Source organism: Coregonus lavaretus (assembly GCF_964263955.1).
Source record: "Coregonus lavaretus genome assembly, chromosome: 18".
NCBI lineage: Eukaryota > Metazoa > Chordata > Actinopteri > Salmoniformes > Salmonidae > Coregonus > Coregonus lavaretus.
Window position 1 is genome coordinate 26,063,863 of NC_140005.1, and position 21,491 is coordinate 26,085,353.

The following is a 21,491-nucleotide window of genomic DNA, read 5'->3' on the forward strand; positions in this document are numbered from 1 at the left end:
CTAGACTAAGGAAAACATCATAAAGTGCCAAAGGAATAAGGTAAACAGCAGTAGCTTTACTAGAAGAGTTAGCTAGCCTGGTTAGGAATGTAGAAGCAAGGTAAGTAAGCATGTTCAACACAGGTGCTAGACAAGCATTGATAGTTATGTGCTGGGTGAAGATCAGAGTATTACCTCGTTTATGAATATTGTCATTTACTTTTGTAATTTACAATTGCTCATCGTGTTTGCTGTTTTCTCCAGGTGCTGATCTCTCGTGGGCTGCAGCTGGAGGGTCAGGTGGTGACAGAGGAGCAGGACCTGCAGGTGATGGTGATGACAGGACAGAAGAACTCTCCCCTCCAGTACCTCCTTGTCTCCGCCATGCAGGACAAAGTCAGAGCTGCCGTGGCTCAGTCACAGGCCAGTAGTCCCTCTCTCTTATCTCTTATCACTTTCCTTTTTCCTTTATTGACATTGATAGAAATTGTGGTTGATAAAGCTATAACTTTGATTTATTTACAGGAGGCGGTTGGGATGCTGAGCTCTCTGGGAGCCAGAAGAGACAGAAGCCGAAGCCCCACAGAAGACCAGCCCCCACCCAAGATCTTCATCCAGCCTGAAGAGTGGACTGAAGCTCAACCCGAACAGCCTCAATCACTCTCTCTTGCCGTGCATGTAACTCAGGCCTTTGATCAATTAGCATCTCAGCCTGATGTGAAACCACAGCCCCAGTCCCAGCCTACCCCTCAGCCACAAGCCCAGGCCCAACACCCACCAATACCACAGATTATAGTCCAGGAATACAGAGAGAAGGAGGCAAGTCCAAGTCCTCAGCTCCTTTATTCCTATGCACAAGCTGTGACCCAGTCAAAGGACCGAGCACAGTCACCTCCAGAGCCACAGGCTCAGCCACAGGTTGCTGCCCAGAGCAAAAAACACTCTCCACCCCTAACCCAGAAACAACCACTAGTGCAGCAACAGCCACCATTTCAACAACAGCGTCCAACTCAGCAACAAGTACTCTCTCAGCAACAAGTACTCTCTCAGCAACAAGTACTATCTCAGCAACAAGTACTATTACAACAACAGGTGCTATCTCAACAACAGATATCTGCTCAGCAGCAGGTTCAAAGCCAGAAACAGGCCCAACAACCAGCACAGGCCCAGAAACAGGCTCTATCTCAGCAACCGGAAAAGACACAGAAGCAGCCTCTAACCAAGGAAGAGATGCAGAGCAGGAAGAAGCAACCTCAGGCCATGAAGAACCGACCCTGGCTCCAGAGGAAGGACAAGGATCAGGATCAGGCTTCAGCCCAGGCTCCATCCCAAGCTCCAGCCCAGGCTTCTAGTCAAATACAGGCTCAACCACAGCCAGAGAAACCAATCATGTCTCAAGTCCCTGTCCAGGTAGTTCCACAGCCTGCAGGAACACCCATGCCCCAGCCTCAAGCACAAGCCAGGACTATGATGCCTTCTCAACCACAGGCCATGGCTAGTGCTCAGGCTCTACCCAAATCAGGGCCACAGCAAGTCCCCAAGGCATATCTTTATGGCCAGCCTCCTGCCCAGTCTCTGACCCAACCCCAAGCCAAGACCAAGAGCCACACTCAACCTAAACCAACGGCCCAAACCAAACAGCAACCCAAGACTATTACCCATGCTCCATCCCAAACCATGACTCACACTCAACCCCAGCCCATAACCCAAGCCCAACCACAACCCATGACCTATGGTCAATCTCAACCTATGTCCTACTCACAATCACAGATGCAGGCCATGTCTCAATCCTGGATGACTCAAGGTCAATCTCAGATAAAGGAACAGCCACAGCAGGTCGAGAAACCCCAGCCACAGGTCCAGAATACTCAGCCACAGGTCCAGAAACCCCAGCCACAGGTTCAGCCACAGGTTCAGCAACAGATGCATCCACAGCCTCAAGCTCAGGCTCAACCACATCCCCAAGCATGGTCCCCAGTCAGGCCGCCTCAAACACTCACTGAGACGCACCGTCAGGTCCATATGCATCCACAGGCCCAGCCTCACCCCCAGGCTCAGCCGCAACTCCAGGCCCAGTCTCATCCTCAAGTCCAGCCTCACCCCCAGGCCCAGCCTCACCCTCATGTCCATCCTCACCCTCAAGTTCAGCCTCACCCCCAGGCCCAGCCTCACCCTCATGTCCAGCCTCACCCCCAGGCCCAGTCTCATTCTCAAGTCCAGCCTCATCCCCAGGCTCAGGCTCAGGCTCACCCTCAAGTTCAGCCTCACCCCCAGGCCCAGCCTCATCCTCAAGTCCAGACTCACCCCCAGGCCCAGCCTCATATTCAAGTCCAGCCTCACCCCCAGGCCCAGGCTCATCCTCAAGTCCAGCCTCATCCCCAGGCTCAGCCTCACCCTCAAGTTCAGTCTCACCCCCATGCCCAGCCTCATCCTCAAGTCCAGCCTCACCCCCAGGCCCAGCCTCATCCTCAAGTCCAGCCTCACCCCCAGGCCCAGCCTCATCCTCAAGTCCAGTCTCATCCCCAGGCTCAGCCTCACCCTCAAGTTCAGCCTCACCCCCAGGCCCAGCCTCACACTCAAGTCCAGCCTCACACTCAAGTCCAGCCTCACCCCCAGGTCCAGCCTCACCCCCAGGTCCAGCCTCACTCCCAGGCCCAGCCTTACCCTCAAGCTCAGCCTCACCCCCAGGCCCAGCTTCATCCTCAGCCTTATTCCCCTGCTCAGGCTCAACCCCAACAATGGGCCCCAGTCAGACCCTTCAGCCCAACTTACACTCAGCCAAAGGGTCATCCCCAGCCATTAACCCAGGTAACCCAAGTCAGACCTGAACCACGGCCACAAGCCTATCCTCAGCCCATGGTCCAACGCCACCCCCTTCCTCAGGCTTACCCACTAGGTCAAGCTCCACCACAGCAATGGGCCCCAATCAGGCCAGAGCAAGTCCCCCAGGCATATCTTTATGGCCAGCCTTATGGCCAACCTCAAGCCCAAATACGGCCCCAAAGCCATGTTCAACAGCAGCCTCAGGTGATAGCCTACAACCTTACCAATGTTAAGGCCCAGCAAGGCCAGTTCCAACAGCAGCCATGGGCCCATCCCCAGACTCAAATTCAACCCCAGCCATATTTCCAGCCTCAGCCACCTCCCCAGCCCCAAATTCAACCCCCAACCCATTTGCAGCCTCAGCCCCTCCCTCAGCCTCACTCTCAGCCCCAGATCCAGGCTCAACCCCACGCACAGCCACAGAACAAGCCCCAGCCCATGATCCAGCCTCAGCCCCAGACCCAGCCTCAGCCCCAGACCCAACCCCAGCCACCTCCCCAGCCCAATATTCAGCCTCAGCCCCAGGTCAAGCCCCAGTTCCAGCCTAAGACCCAGCCCCAGCCTCTTTTTGAGCCTCATCTCCTTCCCCAGTCACCACCAGATTCCCCGGAGCTCCAGATGAAACCCCCAGCTCTGGCCCAGGCCCCACCCCAGGCTTACACGGAGGCCTATGCCAAGGCTCAGGCCCTGGCCAGGAACCAGTTTGAGGAGGCCAAGCACTGCCTGCAAGAGCACATCCTGGCTGCCATTAATGTCTTCAAAGACAAACACATATCTATCGAACAAGCTTCAGTAAAGGAGGTAAGGAATTTGAATAATTTTTGTTGGTTTATAGTTGTTCTAAAGCCACATTATTACCCAGTCTGATTGTGTTTGTGTTCCCTCAACCAGGAGACCCTGAGGACCCTGGACCCTGAGCTGTTGAAAGTGTTCCTGAGGGCAGCAGAGGGTATGGAGGCCTTCTGCACCATGCCTCAGCTCAGAGATATGGAGTTTTTCACACAGTCTGTCAGGACCCAATGGGAGGTAGGGCGTGTGTCTGTCTGTCTGTCTGTGTGTGTATTTTAGGATATAGATACTGTATGAGTTTGTTTTACAGATATATAAATATAGTCCTGTGTAGCTCAGTTGGTAGAGCATGGCGTTTGCAACGCCAGGGTTGTGGGTTCGATTCCCACGGGGGGCCAGTATGAAAGAAAATGTATTCACTCACTAACTGTAAGTCGCTCTGGATAAGAGCGTCTGCTAAATGACTAAAATGTAAATATAAAGCATCTAATTCTGTGTGTATGACCACAGTGTCCCTAATCATATTGAATGAATTCTACACTGCATGTCTATGTGATATTCACTTGGATGAAAATCTGTTCTGAATCGTTTTTAATTTACTCCACTACGTTTTGTTATTCGTATGAGCAATGAAATCCCTAACAAGCATTCTACTGTATGTGTGTCATCAGATTAAGTTTGTGTATGCTTTCGGTTTTTGTGATCTAGGCTGTGAGAGCTGAGACAGCGGTGTTTTTGCAGCATTTACGATTTGAGATTAAGAGAAAAGACTTTAACACAGCTGCCTTGCAGTGTGAGATGCACTTTAACTCAAAATTAGCATCCAAAGCGAAGGTAAAATAACTCTAACCTAACATTAACCCCATCGCATGCTCTGGTGGACAGGTGCATGAAAAAACAGGTGTCTAAACTGCATGCAAAATGTTGTTTTGTCTTCTGTTCTCTATTCTCTATTGAAGTTCTATAAATGATAATTAAGCAATATCTGCTTCCTGATGCTAGATCAGAAAATTTCATATTACTAATGGGTGATTTGACATTGTGAAGGCACTGACTTTTAACCCGATTTGACTGAATTACAACTTTCTGTAGCTCTCCTCTCGCCTTTGTTGAGTTAGGATTCTGGTCTCGGGAGATGAAAGAGACCGTTATGTAGTAGGCAATAACTGCAAAATGAGTGTGAGTTGTGGGTTGTTTACAAACAGCTGCGGGTTGTTGACACCTGTTAGGTCGACAGTGGCAGTACATCAGACACCTGTAGACTGATGACTCTCTTGCTGTGTCTCCAGGCGTGTTTCTCTGCAGAGGGCAGCCTAGCCCAGGCTGGGCAGCACCTGGAGGCCCTGAAGGAGCTGTGTGACACCCTGAGCCCCGAGGATGCACACCGTCTGGCCCAGGCTCAGCTCAGGGAGTGTGAGAAGAGACTGGCCGCCATCCAGCGCCAGTTCAGCGGGGACAGGGACACACCACCCCCCGACACACCTGGGTAAGACACAGAGGAGAGAGACTGGGTTGAAAAAATTAGAAAAGAAGGAATGAACCAGCAGGGCCGGCCCGCCCATTAGACAGGATTAGGCGGCTGCCTAGGGCGGCAGATTGACGAGGGCGCCATTTTCAGAGCTAAACTGACCAAGACGCACCTCCAACAATGCATAACACCTCACATAATTCTGCCTAAAAACAATGACAATTTCTCTCACCCAGTGGCATATGGGCTATTTAGGTGAGCGCTGATGCTGCCCGTGATAAGCAGTGCCAACTTTGTCAAAGGCAGGGGTGCAAAAATATTTAGCTTGTCCATGCCCAGTGCTCCTCTGCAGGGTGTTGTTGGAGAGACGCACCGCTGTGGCGCTCCACCAACGTTCCGTCAAAAACATAAATCATGTAGCCTATAGCCTATGGTAGAAAGAGTTTGTGGCGTTGTCTGTAGCCTACAGGCTGGAGATCAAATTTATGACAATGTCATGAGACAGACACTTTACATCATGCACGTTTCTCAGATCAAATAGCCTAACCTAGTGCCCAATCAAATAAAAAATGCTTTTCGATTTGAATATGACATGTTAACAAACAATATATCCTAAAACAGGACAGGTCAAAGTAAAATGGACATTATTAACTGGGTGGTTCGAGCCCTGAATGCTGATTGGCTGACAGCCATGGTATATCAGACCATATACCACAGCAATGACAAAATATTTATTTTTACTGCTCCAATTACGTCGGTAACCAGTTTATAATAGCAATAAGACACCTCATGGATTTGTGGTATATGGCCAATATACCACGGCTAAGGGCTGTATCCAGGCACTCCGTGTTGCGTCGTGCTTAAGAACAGCCCTTAGCCGTGGTATATTGGCCGTATATCACACTTCCTCGTGCCTTATTGCTTAAATATAGAATGGACAATCAGGCTACTCACAACTACTGTCTGGGCTAAATTGTCATTATGATTTAGTGATTTCAAGTTTGTATTCGTAAAACATGTTATGAGATGCATCATAGCGAAAAATAAAATACTTCTGCATTTTCCACTGTGTAAACACATGGATTCTCATTGAAAATAGGCTCAGGATAACTCCTGATAAAGTTGGGTAGCTGATGCAGAGCTCAAATAGCCAAATTGATTAGTCACAGTAATCAGGACTAATAAAGCCAATGCTACTACCTGTTTTACAAATGGTGGGCCTAGCACATGGATGGGCATTCATAAAATTCCATTGCGGCCCAACAGTGTAGGCTACAGTATTCTAGTTTTGCAGGGGAGGAGGGCGGCAATTTGTATTGTCTGCCTAGGGTAGCAGGATGGCCAGGACCGGGCCTGTGAACAAGACATTACCTGCAGAATGTATGACTGACAATTGCAATTGCAATTGCAATACATGACTGGATTGTTTTTCAATGTTTTCCAATAGAATTCCCCTTGACCTGGGGAAAGATCTGACCCCACAGAAGGAATCTACAGTGAAGAGTGACAAACCTCCAGGCCCAACTGAGGTAGGACCTGGTACCTACCGTACCTATGATAAAGACACATGCCCTGATTTAAGAAATAATGTATCTGATCATTTCTCTTTTGTAGGTTTCACAAGTTGTTGTGAAGACTGCGGTTGTTGAGAAGAGGGTTGTTGACAAGAAGGAGATTGACAAGCAGCCAGTCATAGAGGAGGATCCTGCCAAAAAGGAGGCATTAGAAAGGTAGGCTTACCGCTTGGTGAGTGTAAGGCTGGGTGCAAGTCTGTTCTTGTCTTAACCAACTCTGTTGTTGTTGTATTACCAAACAAGGCAATGATCATTTATTTTTGAATTCCAAAACAGTCTGGAACTTAGGCTATGTTGATTTCACGAACCAGCATTGCAAATATCACAATAATCCTCAATTGATCAATTTCTTCATCACAATGACTAATTTCCCTCTCAGATATGACATTACTAAGAAGGCTGTGCAGGCTCAACTAGCCAAGATCGAACAGAATTCCCAGAGAGACCTGACCACTGACTCAGTCTCTCTCAAAGACCTGCACACACGTCTACAGGAGATACAGGTACACTGCATATTACTTGACCTCTTAGTTCAAGGGGCCTTTTAGTTTGAAGGTTTTTGTATTTTTCTATGAGTGATTATATTTCTTTCATCCAGACGTTGTGCCAGGACACAGAGTCTCTGTGGTCTGAGTTTGGCCACCAGTGTTCCCAGACCTCCCAGTACAGTGGGGAGAGTGGTGGTGGTGGTGTGAGTGTGGAGCATGACCGAGCTGAGCTGATGGAGCAGTGGAGAGGCCAGCAGTCAGCTCTGCAGAGGAGAGGCAGCTCTCTGGGGGCAGCTCTGAGACAGATAGACTCCATAGAGAACCATGTTGTTGACTTCTCCGAACGCCTCGACTGCTTCATCAGAGAGCCCAAGGACATCAATGCATTTACACTGGCCAACACCAACATCCTGACGGACATCAAGGTACACAATACGGCCTACCTTTAAGGGAAGAAATACCCATTTGTTATTAGGTTTTGAGTTGAGTGATTAGTGTAATTTAAAGATAATAACTGGATCCTTATTAAATAAATTGTAATGTACTGTATACTGTATCCCAATGATAATCACAAACAACTTTGATAATTCCAACTTTCTGTACATTATCTTTATAGTCTCTCTCCTCTCTCAACAGGACCTGGATGAGAGCATTCAGAGAGAGCTGGACCAGCTGTCTAGTTTTGACTCTGAGTCCAGTGAGCTGGATCCCAGTGACCGCTCACCTCTGACCCACGTGGTCAAGACCCACAGAAACAGTCTGGACAAGCTGAGACAGCAAGTCCGTAAGAGCGAGGCAGCCGCCAGGGCCCTGGACCGCTTCCTCATGTCCCTGCGCACCGTAGAGCAGGACATCTCTGGAGTACAGGGTGCCCCCTGTAGTGATGCACGGGTACTGCAGGACTGCCGCTCCAAGCTGGCCCTGATCAGGCAGAGTGTGGACAGTCTGGGGGACAAGGCCCCCCAGCTAGACTTGCTACTCCAGGGGGCCAGGCTGTCTGTAACTCGGGACGGGGCCCCAGCCTCCTGCCTGGACATGGTGTCTGCCTTGGTGCTGCGGCTTGAGGAGGCTGACGGCAGTCTGGCCAGCCAGCAGCACAGTGTCCAGAGGGAGCAGGAGACGAGGGGCCTAGGCCTGAGGAGGAGGACTCTGCTGGGGGAGCTGAGGAAGGTGCAGGAGGCAGCAGAGAGGCAGGGACTAAAGGAGCCAACCATGCCTGCTGTGCAGCTGAGGTGTGTGTTTGTGTGTGTGAGATGGCAAGGACTGTGACCATACATGCAAACTCTTGCCCCATCTTCCGATACTATTTTAATGAATGACATTGAAATAGAGTTCAGTGGACCTTTGAGTGGACATAATTTTTCAGAGGCTTATTCCATATATCCTCTTTATTTTTTCAGGTTGCGTGTCCTGTCTGACCTGGAGGGCCAGCTGAACTCCCAGCGCTCTGAGCTCCAGAGACTCAGAGAGGCCCACTCTCAGGGCCAGGAGGGAGAAGGGAACCCCCTGGAGGAGCTGAAGACCCAGTGGGAAGACACCCAGAGAGCTGTGGCTGACAGGTGAGCAGGAGGAACAGATTAGAAAGATGGAGGAACAGGAGAGAGATGGAGGAACGGGAGAGAGATGGAGGAACAGGAGAGAGATGGAGGAACAGGAACAAATGGGGGAATAGGAAAGTGGGAGGAATAGAGGAATAAAATGTGTCTACTATTAGAGGGATAGAGTATACAGAACTGTGAATAAAGCAAATTGACAATCATACATGTTCAATAATATTTACATATATCCCAATTTTTGTTCCCTTTGCAGACAGGAGCAGTGCAACATCCTGTTGGAACTACTAAAGATGTTCCAGAGCTGTCGCAGTTACTTAGGCACCACCATGCAGAGGGCGGAGCAGACCATCAGTGAGCAGGCCTCTTACATGGGCAAGGAGAACCTGCAGAGGCTTATAGTTAAGGTAACACACTCCACACTTAGTTAAATATACTGTACATACACCTCTGTCAGAGAGAAGTTGCCCCTGTACATAGCACTAGATGGCAGCCACTACCTTAGATTCATTTTCTGCCTTAATAGTGCATTATATTATAACATGCGTTTCCCTAGGTCCATGGTATAAAGGAGGATCTGAGTGGCTTGGGGACAGGCATGGAGGATATCAAGGGGGTGTGCAGACAGCTGCAGTCCCATCTGAAGAAGATCCCTGACTGTAATGAGACTCCGTTTGAGGCCGAGGCTGATGGACTGGTGGACCAGTGGCTGGATGTAGGAGCACAAAACAATACATTATATTACACTGAACTACACTACACCATACACGCACGCACGCATACACAGACACAGACACAGACACATAAAGACACACACACTCACACACACACACGTCACAGTGACACTTCTCACATTGACACTGTGTGTCTTTGGGTGACCCAGGTGACAGAGAAGACAGACTCCTACATAGATAACCTGCGCCTGGGGCTGGAGCTGTGGGACAAGCAGCTGATGTTAGGGGGAGAGGTGGACGGCTGGGCGGGGGCCAAACTTGCCCTGTTTGCAGAGAGCCACCCCTTTCAGAACGAACAGGAGGTCCTGACCATGAGGGTAAGACACAATACAATCCTTATCACAAACCACCATCCTATATCATCATCGATTAAATACTAGTGTGGTTCAGTAATGCTTGTTTGAAGTCATTAGTCTTCTACAGCAGTCTATCTATTTTAGTTACATTGTGCTGTTTTCCTCAGGATGAGATCCATGCCCATGAGGAGAACATCGAGCGTTTCCACAAGAAGTCCATTGAGATCCAGGAGCTTCTTCAAACCCAAGAGGCCCCACTGGAGCTACAGGTAAGTTAACTAGCAGAGCTATTACCAGTCTACAGGTAGCTCTATTTCATAGTATTTACTGTATTTACTGTAAACATGATACATGTTATTGGAAAGGGTGTCATTTAGCATTGACATCTAGAATGGCAATAACTTTCAACTCAACTGACCCACCCTCCCAACACACACCGTGTCATGTGACCCCCCCCCCCCCCCCCCCCCCCCCACTCCCCCTGCGTCAGGTGATGGAGACCCAGCTGAGGAAGAAGATGGATCAAGTGGACGAGCTATTCTCCGACAGCACTGATGTCTTCCAGGAGCTGATCGCTGTAAAGAGACACCTGGCAGAGAAGATGACAGAGTGCCAGTCTGCCCTGCACACCATCCAGTCCTCTCTGGGCACGCTCAGTATGCCAGGAGACCAGGCCCAGATGCAGGTACTGTACATCCTCCTCGTACTGTACAACTTTCATTAACTAAACTCATCTGACAACTAAATGACAAAACTCACCTGTCATTGTTTATACTATGTGAAATGTATCATTCATATGAATAGTTCAGATGACTATTTTTAATGACACAAACAAACTCCTATCCAGATAAAACATATCTACCAACATAGACCATAATACAGCCTGACTGGACCCTTGTCTCTGTGTTGATATTGAACATGTTTTCTGTCATGGTGTAGGATCTGTGTGTGCAGCTACAGGCCCAGGAGGAGCAGGCAGGGTCATTGCTGAAGGAGGTGGGCCTCATGTCCAGCGTGGCCAGCCCCCAGGTGCTGCAGACCCTGTCTACAGACTGCACCAGGCTCAGAGAGACCATCTCACACACCAAGGACATGATCCACCAGAAACGGGAGGAGGGAGAGAAGGGCCTCATTAAGGTCATCAAAAGTAAGGATTTATTGTTTAATTGGTTGTTGTTTTCATTTGAACTTTGTTTAAGACAGGGGCTCTCAAACTTTTTGGGGCCGGGGACCCATTTTGTGATAGCAAATTCATCAGGGACCCCTCATAATCAGAACACAACTCGAGTGCGATAAAAATAGCCTACAAGGAGTTTTACTATGATGTCTGTGTGATGGGTGTGTCACGTTCACTTATAGACGGGACGGACCAAGGCGCAGCGTGATATGCGTACATGTTTATTAAATATTAACCACAACGACAAAATAACAAACAAAACGAAACGTGAAGTCCAAGGCAGCACAACACAACATACCTTACACGGAACAAGATCCCACAACCCACTAGTGCCAATAGGCTGCCTAAGTATGGTCCCCAATCAGAGACAACGAGCGACAGCTGCCTCTGATTGGGAACCACACCGGCCAACATAGATCTAGATGATCTAGATCTAAACCTAGAAAATACAACCTAGAACATAACCACACAGAAAATACACACCCTGACTCAACAAATACGAGTCCCCAGAGTCAGGGCGTGACAGTACCCCCCCCCCCCCCAAAGGTGCGGACTCCGACCGCACAACATAAACATAACAGGGTAGGGGCCGGGTGGGCATTCCGCCTCGGAGGCGGATCCGGCTCAGGGCGTGACGACCACTTACTCTCCACCTCCCTGTTGCGCCCCTGACGTCTGGGTGTGGACTGGAACCGCTGACTGGAGCTGGACCCGACGACGGTGGAGCGAACTGCTCAGGCTCCGGACTGGAGCCGCTGACCGGATCTGGACTGGACCCCGGTGGAGCGGACTGCTCTAGCTCCGGAGTGGAGCCGCTGACCGGAGCTGGATCAGGCACCGGTGGAGCAGACTGCTCTGGCTCCGGAGTGGAGCCGCTGACCGGAGCTTGACTGGACCCCGGTGGAGTGGACTGCTCTGGCTCCGGAGTGGAGCAGCTGACCGGAGCTGGATCAGGCACCGGTGGAGCGGACTGCTCTGGCTCCGGAGTGGAGCCGCTGACCGGAGCTGGACTGGACCCCGGTGAAGCGGATTGCTCTGGCTCCGGAGTGGAGCAGCTGACCGGAGCTGGATCAGGCACCGGTGGAGCGGACTGCTCTGGCTCCGGAGTGGAGCCGCTGACCGGAGCTGGACTTGACCCCGGTGAAGCGGATTGCTCTGGCTCCGGAGTGGAGCAGCTGACCGGAGCTGGATCAGGCACCGGTGGAGCGGACTGCTCTGGCTCCGGAGTGGAGCCGCTGACCGGAGCTGGACTGGACCCCGGTGAAGCGGATTGCTCTGGCTCCGGAATGGAGCAGCTGACCGGTGCCGAACCAGGCACCGGTGGAACAGGCACGGGCCGTGCCGGACTGGACACACGCACCACTGGCTTGGTGCGAGGAGCAGGAACAGGCCGGACCGGGCTGGCGACGCGCACCACTGGCTTGGTGCGAGGGGCAGGAACAGGCCGGACCGGGCTGGCGACGCGCACCACTGGCTTGGTGCGAGGGGCAGGAACAGGCCGGGCCGGGCTGGCGACGCGCACCACTGGCTTGGTGCGAGGGACAGGAACAGGCCGGACTGGGCTGGCGACGCGCACCACTGGCTTGGTGCGAGGGACAGGAACAGGCCGGACCGGGCTGGCGACGCGCACCCCTGGCTTGGTGCGAGGTGCAGGAACAGGGCGGGCTGGCGACGCGCACCACTGGCCTGGCGCGAGGGGAAGGAACAGGCCGGGCCGGGCTGGCGACGTGCACCACTATCTTGGTGCGAGGGGCAGGAACAGGCCGGACCGGGCTGGTGACGCGCACCACTGGCTTGGTGCGAGGGGCAGGCCGGGCCGGGCTGGCGACGCGCACCACTAGCTTGGTGCGAGGGGCAGGAACAGGCCGGACCGGGCTGGCGACGCGCACCACTGGCTTGGTGCGAGGGGAAGGAACAGGCCGGACCGGGCTGGCGAAGCGCACCACTGGCTTGGTGCGAGGGGCAGGCACAGGCCGGGCCGGGCTGGCGACGCGCACCACTGGCTTGGTGCGAGGGGCAGGAACAGGCCGTGCCGGGCTGGACACACGCACCACTGGCTTGGTGCGGGGAGCAGGAACGGGCCGGACCGGACTGGTGACACGCACCACTTTCTTGGTGCGAGAAGCGGGACTGGGTTCCTTTATAAACCCCCGCTCCTTCTGCTGCCTAACCAGCTCCTCTCGCCGTGCCTCTACACTTTCCTTCTCCCTTTTAGCCTCCTGTAGCACCTCCCTCTGACCGAATAACTCCTGCTCCCTCTGAACCAATAGCCCCCGTAACATGGTGGCCTCCTCTCCTAACCTGCAGATCCGCCCTTTAACGGCCTCCTGCTGCCTCGTCGTCCACACCGTGTGCCCCCCCAAAATTTTTATCTTGGGGTTGCCTCTTGGGTCTCCGTCGTCGGCACTGTTGGCGCCGTTTCTCCTCTCCTACCTGGGCATCCTCCTTCATCGCCTTCCGGTAACGGACGGCCTCCTCCGTAATTCTCCCCCAACCGAGGAGGACATCTACTAATGTAACCTCCTGTTGAATTCCCGGCGTTTGCTCCTGAACACGCTGCTTGGTCCTCGTTTGGTGGGATCTTCTGTCACGTTCGCTTATAGACGGGACGGACCAAGGCGCAGCGTGATATGCGTACATGTATATATGTATAATAAAATAATAAATATTAACCACAACGACAAAATAACAAACGAAACGTGAAGTCCAAGGCAGCACAACACAACATACCTTACACGGAACAAGATCCCACAACCCACTAGTGCCAATAGGCTGCCTAAGTATGGTCCCCAATCAGAGACAACGAGCGACAGCTGCCTCTGATTGGGAACCACACCGGCCAACATAGATCTAGACGATCTAGATCTAAACCTAGAAAACACAACATAGAACATACCACACAGAAAATACACACCCTGACTCAACAAATACGAGTCCCCAGAGTCAGGGCGTGACAGGGTGAGTTGAAGGAGTCAGGCGCAGGAGGGTAAATCACAGAATAACAGGATTTATTCCGGAAAACAGAGTTACGCAGTAATGCGTCAAAACAGTCCAGTGTGCAAAACAGGCACACTGAAACCAACAAGGCACACAGGGAAAATAACCCTGCGATACAAAATACAAGGAGCTCCACCGAGCTTCACTATCCTCAGAATAAACAATCACACACAAAGACAAGGGGGCAGAGGGAACACTTATACAGGTACTGATGAGGGGATATGAACCAGGTGTGTGTAATGAACAAGACAAAACCAATGGAATGATGAAATGAGGAGCGGCAGTGGCTAGAAGGCCGGTGACGATGAACGCTGAAGCCTGCCCGAACAAGGAGAAGTGGCAGCTTCTGTCACGATCGTTCATAGACGGGACGGACCAAGACGCAGCGTGAAATGCATCCATGTTTATTGAACTGAATAAACATACAAAAACAACGAAACGTGACGTCGGAAGGCTAACACTAACAAGCCACCCTAACCGAACACAAACAAAAACCCACAACACAGGCAGGAAAACTGGCTGCCTAAGTATGATCCCCAATCAGAGACAACGAGCGACAGCTGCCTCTGATTGGGAACCACACCCGGCCAAACAAAGAAATACAAACATAGATTATTCACACCCTGACCAAACTAGCTAGAGTTATATAGGCCAGGGCGTGACAGCTTCGGAGGGAGTCGTGACAGTACCCTCCCCTTGACGCGCAGCTCCAGCAGCGTGCTGACACCGGCCTCGGGGACGGCCAGGAGGACGTGCAGCAGGGCGAGCCGGATGGCGATGGTGGAAATCCCGCAATAGGGAGGGATCGAGGATATCCCGGAGGAGACTTGAGCAGCGTTCCACGTCTCCTCCGCGCGCCAAAACCAGTCATCCGCCGCAGGAGCTTCGGTCTGGCTCTGATGCCACGGTGCCAGAACCGGCTGATAACCTAAAACACATTGAAAGGGTGATAGGTTAGTGGAGGAGTGGCGAAAAGAGTTCTGGCCAAATTCTGCCCATGGCAAGAACACTGACCACTCCCCCGGCCGGTCCTGGCAGTAGGACCTCAGGAACCTACCCACATCCTGATTCACCCGTTCCATCTGCCCATTACTCTCGGGGTGAATGAAAACCAGAGGTCAGGCTGACCGAGACCCCCAAATGTTCCATGAACGCCTTCCAGACCCTGGATGTAAACTGGGGACCCCGGTAAGACACTATGTCCTCTGGCACCCCGTAGTGCCGGAAGACGTGAGTAAACAGGGCCTCCGCAGTCTGCAGGGTCGTGGGGAGACCGGGCAGAGGAAGGAGGCGGCAGGCTTTTGAAAAGTGGTTCACAACGACCAGGATGGTGGTGTTACCCTGAGAGAGGAGAAGATCAGTGAGAAAGTCAATACACAGGTGGGACCATGGCCGTTGTGGAACTGGTAATGGCTGTAACTTACCCACTGGGAGGTGCCTAGGTGCCTTACTCTGGGCGCACACCGAGCAGGAGGAGACATACACCCTCACGTCCTTAGCCAAGGTAGGCCACCAGTACTTTCCAGTCAGGCAGCGCACTGTACGACCGATACCTGGGTGACCAGAGGAGGGGGACGTGTGTGCCCAATAGATCAGACGGTCACGGACAAGAGACGGCACGTACTGCAGCCCAGCTGGACACTGAGGTGGAGATGGCTTTGTGCGTACTATAGAACTTGTCTATAGAACTCTCCTCTGTGTCGTACAGTCATGACAGCGCGTCTGCCTTCACCTTCTTCGTACCCGGGATGTATGACAGAGTAAACTCAAACCGGATGAAGAATAGGGCCCACCTGGCCTGGCGAGGGTTCAGCCTCCTCGCTGCCCAGGAAGTACTCCAGGTTACGGTGTTCCGTCCAGACGAGGAAAGGGTGTTTCGCCCCTTCGAGACAGTGCCTCCACACGGTCAGAGCTCGGACATCAGCCAACAGCTCCCGATCACCAACGTCGTAGTTCTGCTCCGCCGGACTGAGCTTCTTGGAGAAGAAGGCACAGGGGCGGAGCTTGGGTAGCGTGCACGAGCGTTGAGATAGGACAGCGCCTATCCCTACCTCGGATGCATCCACCTCCACTACGAAAGGTAGTGATGGATCAGGATGGGCCAATACCGGGGCTGAGGTGAACAGAACCCTCAGGTTGCTGAAGGCACTGTCAGCCTCAGCAGACCAGCAGAGCCGGGACGGCCCACCCTTCAACAGAGATGTGATGGGAGCTGCGACCTTGCCAAAGCCCCGGATAAACCTCCGATAGTAGTTGGCAAAGCCAATAAAGCGCTGGACCTCCTTAACCGTGGTTGGAGTCGGCCAATTACACATTACACACGGCTGAAATGCGATCTCCCTCCATTTCCACACCTGAGGTGGTAATGCGGTATCCGAGGAAGGAGGCGGACTGTTGGAAAACAGACACTTTTCTGCCTTGGCATAAAGGTCATGTTCCAACAGTCGGGCCAGCACTTTGCGAACCAGGGACACATGCTCGGCGCGCGTAGCGGAATACACCAGAATGAAATCGATGTAGACCACTACACCGCGACCAAGCATGTCCCGAAACACCTTGTTCACAAAGGACTGGAACACTGATGGAGCATTCATCAAACAGTACGGCATCACCAGGTATTCGTAATGCCCCATGGTTGTGCTGAATGCTGTCTTCCACTCATCCCCCTCTCAGACACGCACCAAGTTGTACACACTCCGGAGATCTAATTTTGTGAAGAAGCGCCCCCCATGCATTGACTCAATCACAGATGGAATGAGGGGTAGAGGATAACTATAACATATTGTCCCCTTGTTCAGTGCTTGGTAATCAATGCAAGGGTGCATACTTCAGTCTCTCTTCTTCACAAAAAAGAAACTTGAGGAGGCGGGCGAAATGGAGGGACTCATGAACCCTTGACAAAGGGACTCGTAGACGTATGTCTCCATCGCCTCCGTTTCAGCCTGCGACAGGGGATACACATGACTCCTGGGAGGCACAGCGTCTACCCGGAGGTTTATCGCGCAATCCCCCACACGATGAGGTGGTAATTTGGTCGCCTGCGTTTTGGGAAACGCGTGCGCAAAATCGAGGTATTCAGGGGGAATGTACACGGTGGAGGTAGTGTCTGGACTTTCCACCGTGGTTGCATCAACAGAAACACCTAGACACCTACCCTGACACTCTCGCGACCACCCCGTGAGAACCCTCTGCGGCCATGAAAAGGTGGGGTTGTGTAGTGCTAACCAGGGAAGACCTAACACAACAGGGAAATCAGGAGACTCAATAATAAAAAAGGTGACTTTCTCTCTATGGGTCTCGTGTTTAACCATAGTGACTGGTGCTGTAACTTCCCTAACGAACCCGGACCCTAGTGGTCGACTGTCAAGTGCTCTGATGGGGAGTGGAATGGAAAGGGGAACCAATGTAATGCCTAGACTATGTGCAAATGACCATAAAGTTCCCAGCTGCGCCTGAATCGACCAGCGCCTTACATTGGGGAACTACTGTGCAATAAGGAAAGTGGACGTGTAGGGTACAGTGCGCAGCAGAGGGCTCTGAACAAATCTGGGTGTTCGATACCTGGGGTGACGCGAGAGTGCCCTGCCTGCTGCCTACAGACCCAAAAGAACGTCGACGACAGCGTGCAGGAGAATTTCCTCTCGTGCCGCTAGAGTGACACTGGCGCTGTCGTCCTCAGCTCTCCCGGATTGCCGCTCCACCCATCCAGGTTGGGGGGAGGGGGGGTGGAATGGGCAGGCCCCTTCCAGGACGTCCTCTAGCACCCAGCAGGTTGTCCAACCAGATGGCTATGTCCACCAGTTGATTGAAGGACAACATGGTGTCCCGGCAGGCTAGCTCCCTTCTGACGTCCTCTTGTAGATGGCACCGGAAGTGGTCGATGAGGGCCCACTCATTCCACCCAGACCCAGCCGCTAGAGTCCGAAACTCCAGGGGGCGAAGTCCTGCGCGGTCCTCGTCCCCTGCCTCAGGTGGACCAGCCGCTCGCCCGCCTCTCTACCTTCGGGCGGGTGATCGAAGACGGCCCGAAAGAGGCGAGCAAACTCTCCGTAGTTGTCCAACGCGGCTCCTCCTTCACTCCAGACCGCGTTGGCCCACTCCAGGGCTTTCCCAGAGAGGCAGGAGATGAGGGCGGACACCTTCTCCCGCTCCGATGGAGCTGGGCTGATATTCGAATAGTACAACTCCAGTTGTAGGAGGAATCCCTGGTAGAGAGCAGCTGTCCCGTCGAAATCCCGTTGGTCGGGATATATGGATCCCTCTGGGTGCTGGGGTGTGGGTGGCTGGATACGGTCGGCCAGCTAGTCCCGATCCATCGCTTCTCCCAAGCTGGCTAGCATCGTTGAATGCTCCCGGACCCGTGCCACGACTCCAGGCATGTGCTCCTCTCCTGCTGACTCCATGGCGGGTGTGTGATTCTGTGATGGGTGAGTTGAAGGAGTCAGGCGCAGGAGGGTAAATCACAGAATAACAGGATTTATTCCGGAAAACAGAGTTACGCAGAAATGCGTCAAAACAGTCCAGTGCGCAAAAGAGGCGCACTGGAACCAACAAGGCACACGGGGAAAATAACCCTGCGATACAAAATACAAGGAGCTCCACCGATCTTCACTATCCTCACAATAAACAATCACACACAAAGACAGGGGGGCAGAGGGAACACTTATAGGTACTGATGAGGGGATATGAACCAGGTGTGTGTAATGAACAAGACAAAACCAATGGAATGATGAAATGAGGAGCGGCAGTGGCTAGAAGGCCGGTGACGACGAACGCCGAAGCCTGCCCGAACAAGGAGAAGTGGCAGCTTTGAAGGGAGTCGTGACAGTCTGCAGTGCATGGCTGGACAAAGAACATTTAAAAGGCCCGCCTCTTGGCATCTTTTTGTTGTTGTTGCAGCTTTAAAGCTAATATCCTGCAATTCGACACATTGTGTCATGGGGCAGAGACAAAACTTTGTTTTCAAGCTTAAATTACAGCGCATTTAGGAATAGTATTGAGTTGAAAGATTTATAATTGGTGGAGTACTGTGTATACCAATATCCCTGTGAGCCGCCCAGAACCATGTTGCCCAGGGTTAAGAACATAAATTGTAGATGAATAAAATTATATTGTATTGTATTACACACTTTACATTTATTCCACGGATCCCTTGGCCAAAAGTTGTTTAATCTGTTGTTAGTAATATTCATAAGAAATCTAGTTTCATTCAGTGGTTACTTGGTTTAGTCAGGTATCAGTTCCCCCTCATTTCTTCACTACTTCTCTTGTCATCTTTCCCTTCGTCAGATGAGAGCCAGTTGTTTGAAGAGTGGTTCCAGGACCTGCAGTTGTCTGTGAACGAGTGCTTTGAGAACCCAGAGTGTAAACAGGACGTGGAGGCCTCCATGAAAAGACTGGCTGTGAGTAGCAGGCCTGATATCACATCTTACAGAATCATCTGACAATGTAAATGGACATAAGGGGAGGATGAGTTTTGGTCTTGATCACATCTTTTGATCTGTAATCACATGGGTGAACACAGTATTGGTTGGGATTGACAGAATTTTCTCTATTGAACCTCTATTTCTCTTAGAATATCCCAATACCTTCTTGACATGACTGATACATTGCTTGAAACTCCAGCATCAGCTCTGTCTGAGTTATAATGTCTCTCTTTTTCTACCAGTGTTTCCTGGCGTCTAAGGATGGTGAGAAGCGTCTGCGTCAGGTGAGAGAGCACCTGGAGAGAGGCAGAGAGCAGGTTCCGCCAGAGCACCTGGCCCACCTGAAGGGCTGGCTGGGGGAGCAGGTGAAGGAGCTGGCCACATTCAGAACCCACTGCGAGGGCAGGCAGAGCCAGCTGGACACTGTCCTCAGAACCCTCAACAGGTAATCACTATTACTACTACACACTACTAAATACTATACACTGCTATTCCTAATAGTGATACAATACATCATTACTACTATACACTGCTATAAGCACTGTTACTACTAGATGGCACCACAATTATACTGAAGGAAGGATGTAAGCAATCAGTCAATCAGTCATTTGACGATGGGTCATTATCAGTCGCATGCATCATTTTAGTCAACATGGTGTCTTTCTTGTGTTCTTCAGTCTACAGCAGGCACATGACCGTTTCCATGACTGGCTTCAGGCCTGGGAACACAAGTCAGTGGAAGGAGAACAAGTCAACAACTTTCTCAAAGATCTCCACAAAGAAAGGTGAATTGAGTTACTGTAGACTTGCACACATCTTGAGTGTAGCAAATAATCTACCAAAAGAGACACTCAAGGGTTAATGTAGAGCAGTGATGTAGTGGTGTCGTGGTGTGATGTAGTGAGTAGTGGTGATACATTGTCTTCTCTGTGGTCCAGTGAGAGAGTGGAGGCCCTCAGTGAGCTGTGTTCGTCGGTGCGGAGGCAGGGCCTGAGAGGGGACAACCTGCTGACTGACACTGACAACCTCCTGCAGCGCTACCGGAATCTGGAGGCCAGACTGCAGCAGCAGGCCGAGACCCAGAGAGTCCTGGAGGAGGCCAGTAGAAGGTTTGATACCCAGACTGACAGCACCAGGACCTGGGTTAGAGACCAGCAACAACAACTGCATCACCAAACCCAGAAAGAGGAGAGAATACACACAGCACAGGTATAACTATAGGAGATGATGGAAAACTTCCCCCAAAGAATATTAAGAGGATTCCCTTAAGATGTTCATGTGTTTTACTCTCTCCAGGTCATTCTCAGTTCCAGACCTGAAGGAGACTCTAAGCTGCAGGACTTGAGGAGACGAGGTCAGAGTCTGTGTGAAGACCAGGACCTGGAGGAGAGCAGGAGACGAGAGGTTCAGCAGACAGTCAGAGACATGGAGGAGGAGTGGAGGAGAGTCCTGCAGACTGCTGAGGAGACTCTTACCAAGGCTGAGATGCAGAGTGCTATCGATGGCCAGCTGAGAGTGTTTGACTCCCAGACAGAAAGTACCAGGACCTGGGTCAGAGACCAGCAGCAGCAACTCCACTCCCTTGGCAACCAGGCCAAGACTGAGGACCATAAACACACAGCACAGGTCAGTCTATAGCTGCTGCAGACACGTATGGTATGAAACACTGTATGGGTGACTAACAGTGGCACTTACTTTAGGGTTAATGTAAGAGTCATTGTATGGGCACTGGTTTGGTATACAGTTTTGGATATGCCTTTGGCCAGCTGCATATTAGACATGCTTAAAGTACTTATTAACCAATATGTGTTTCTTTTCAGACCATCCTGAGCTGCAGACCTGAGGGAGACTCTAAGCTGCAGGACTTGAGGAGACGAGGTCAGAGTCTGTGTGAAGACCAGGACCTGGAGGAGAGCAGGAGACGAGAGGTTCAGCAGACAGTCAGAGACATGGAGGAGGAGTGGAGGAGAGTCCTGCAGACTGCTGAGGAGACTCTTACCAAGGCTGAGATGCAGAGTGCTATCGAAGGCCAGCTGAGAGACTTCGAAACCCAGAAGGAGAACTCCAGGCCTTGGATCAAAGGCCAACATCAACGCTTACTTTCTTTGGGCAGCCAGGCCAAGACAGAGAACAGAATACAAACCGCACAGGTCAGTCTACAGTTAATGGTAGACATGGTTAGTGTTT

At 51.7% G+C, this 21,491-nt stretch overlaps 1 protein-coding gene across 1 annotated transcript in view; it reads left to right on the plus strand.

Annotated features, from left to right (window-relative positions):
- Nucleotides 1–21,491, plus strand: part of syne2b (spectrin repeat containing, nuclear envelope 2b) — a gene marked incomplete at its 5' end in the record, with an annotated part of 125,587 nt that overhangs the window by 12,364 nt on the left and 91,732 nt on the right. The window contains 24 exons of the mRNA XM_084181888.1: nt 244–402; nt 505–2,415; nt 2,632–3,603; nt 3,694–3,828; nt 4,300–4,425; nt 4,881–5,077; nt 6,507–6,588; nt 6,674–6,789; nt 7,013–7,136; nt 7,232–7,546; nt 7,758–8,353; nt 8,522–8,680; nt 8,931–9,081; nt 9,231–9,389; nt 9,558–9,725; nt 9,872–9,973; nt 10,195–10,389; nt 10,644–10,851; nt 19,168–19,280; nt 19,547–19,749; nt 19,982–20,089; nt 20,243–20,513; nt 20,601–20,930; nt 21,125–21,454. Coding sequence (XP_084038014.1) covers nt 244–402; nt 505–2,415; nt 2,632–3,603; nt 3,694–3,828; nt 4,300–4,425; nt 4,881–5,077; nt 6,507–6,588; nt 6,674–6,789; nt 7,013–7,136; nt 7,232–7,546; nt 7,758–8,353; nt 8,522–8,680; nt 8,931–9,081; nt 9,231–9,389; nt 9,558–9,725; nt 9,872–9,973; nt 10,195–10,389; nt 10,644–10,851; nt 19,168–19,280; nt 19,547–19,749; nt 19,982–20,089; nt 20,243–20,513; nt 20,601–20,930; nt 21,125–21,454 — 7,230 coding nt within the window. The remainder of the gene's footprint in view (nt 1–243; nt 403–504; nt 2,416–2,631; nt 3,604–3,693; nt 3,829–4,299; nt 4,426–4,880; nt 5,078–6,506; nt 6,589–6,673; nt 6,790–7,012; nt 7,137–7,231; nt 7,547–7,757; nt 8,354–8,521; nt 8,681–8,930; nt 9,082–9,230; nt 9,390–9,557; nt 9,726–9,871; nt 9,974–10,194; nt 10,390–10,643; nt 10,852–19,167; nt 19,281–19,546; nt 19,750–19,981; nt 20,090–20,242; nt 20,514–20,600; nt 20,931–21,124; nt 21,455–21,491) is intronic.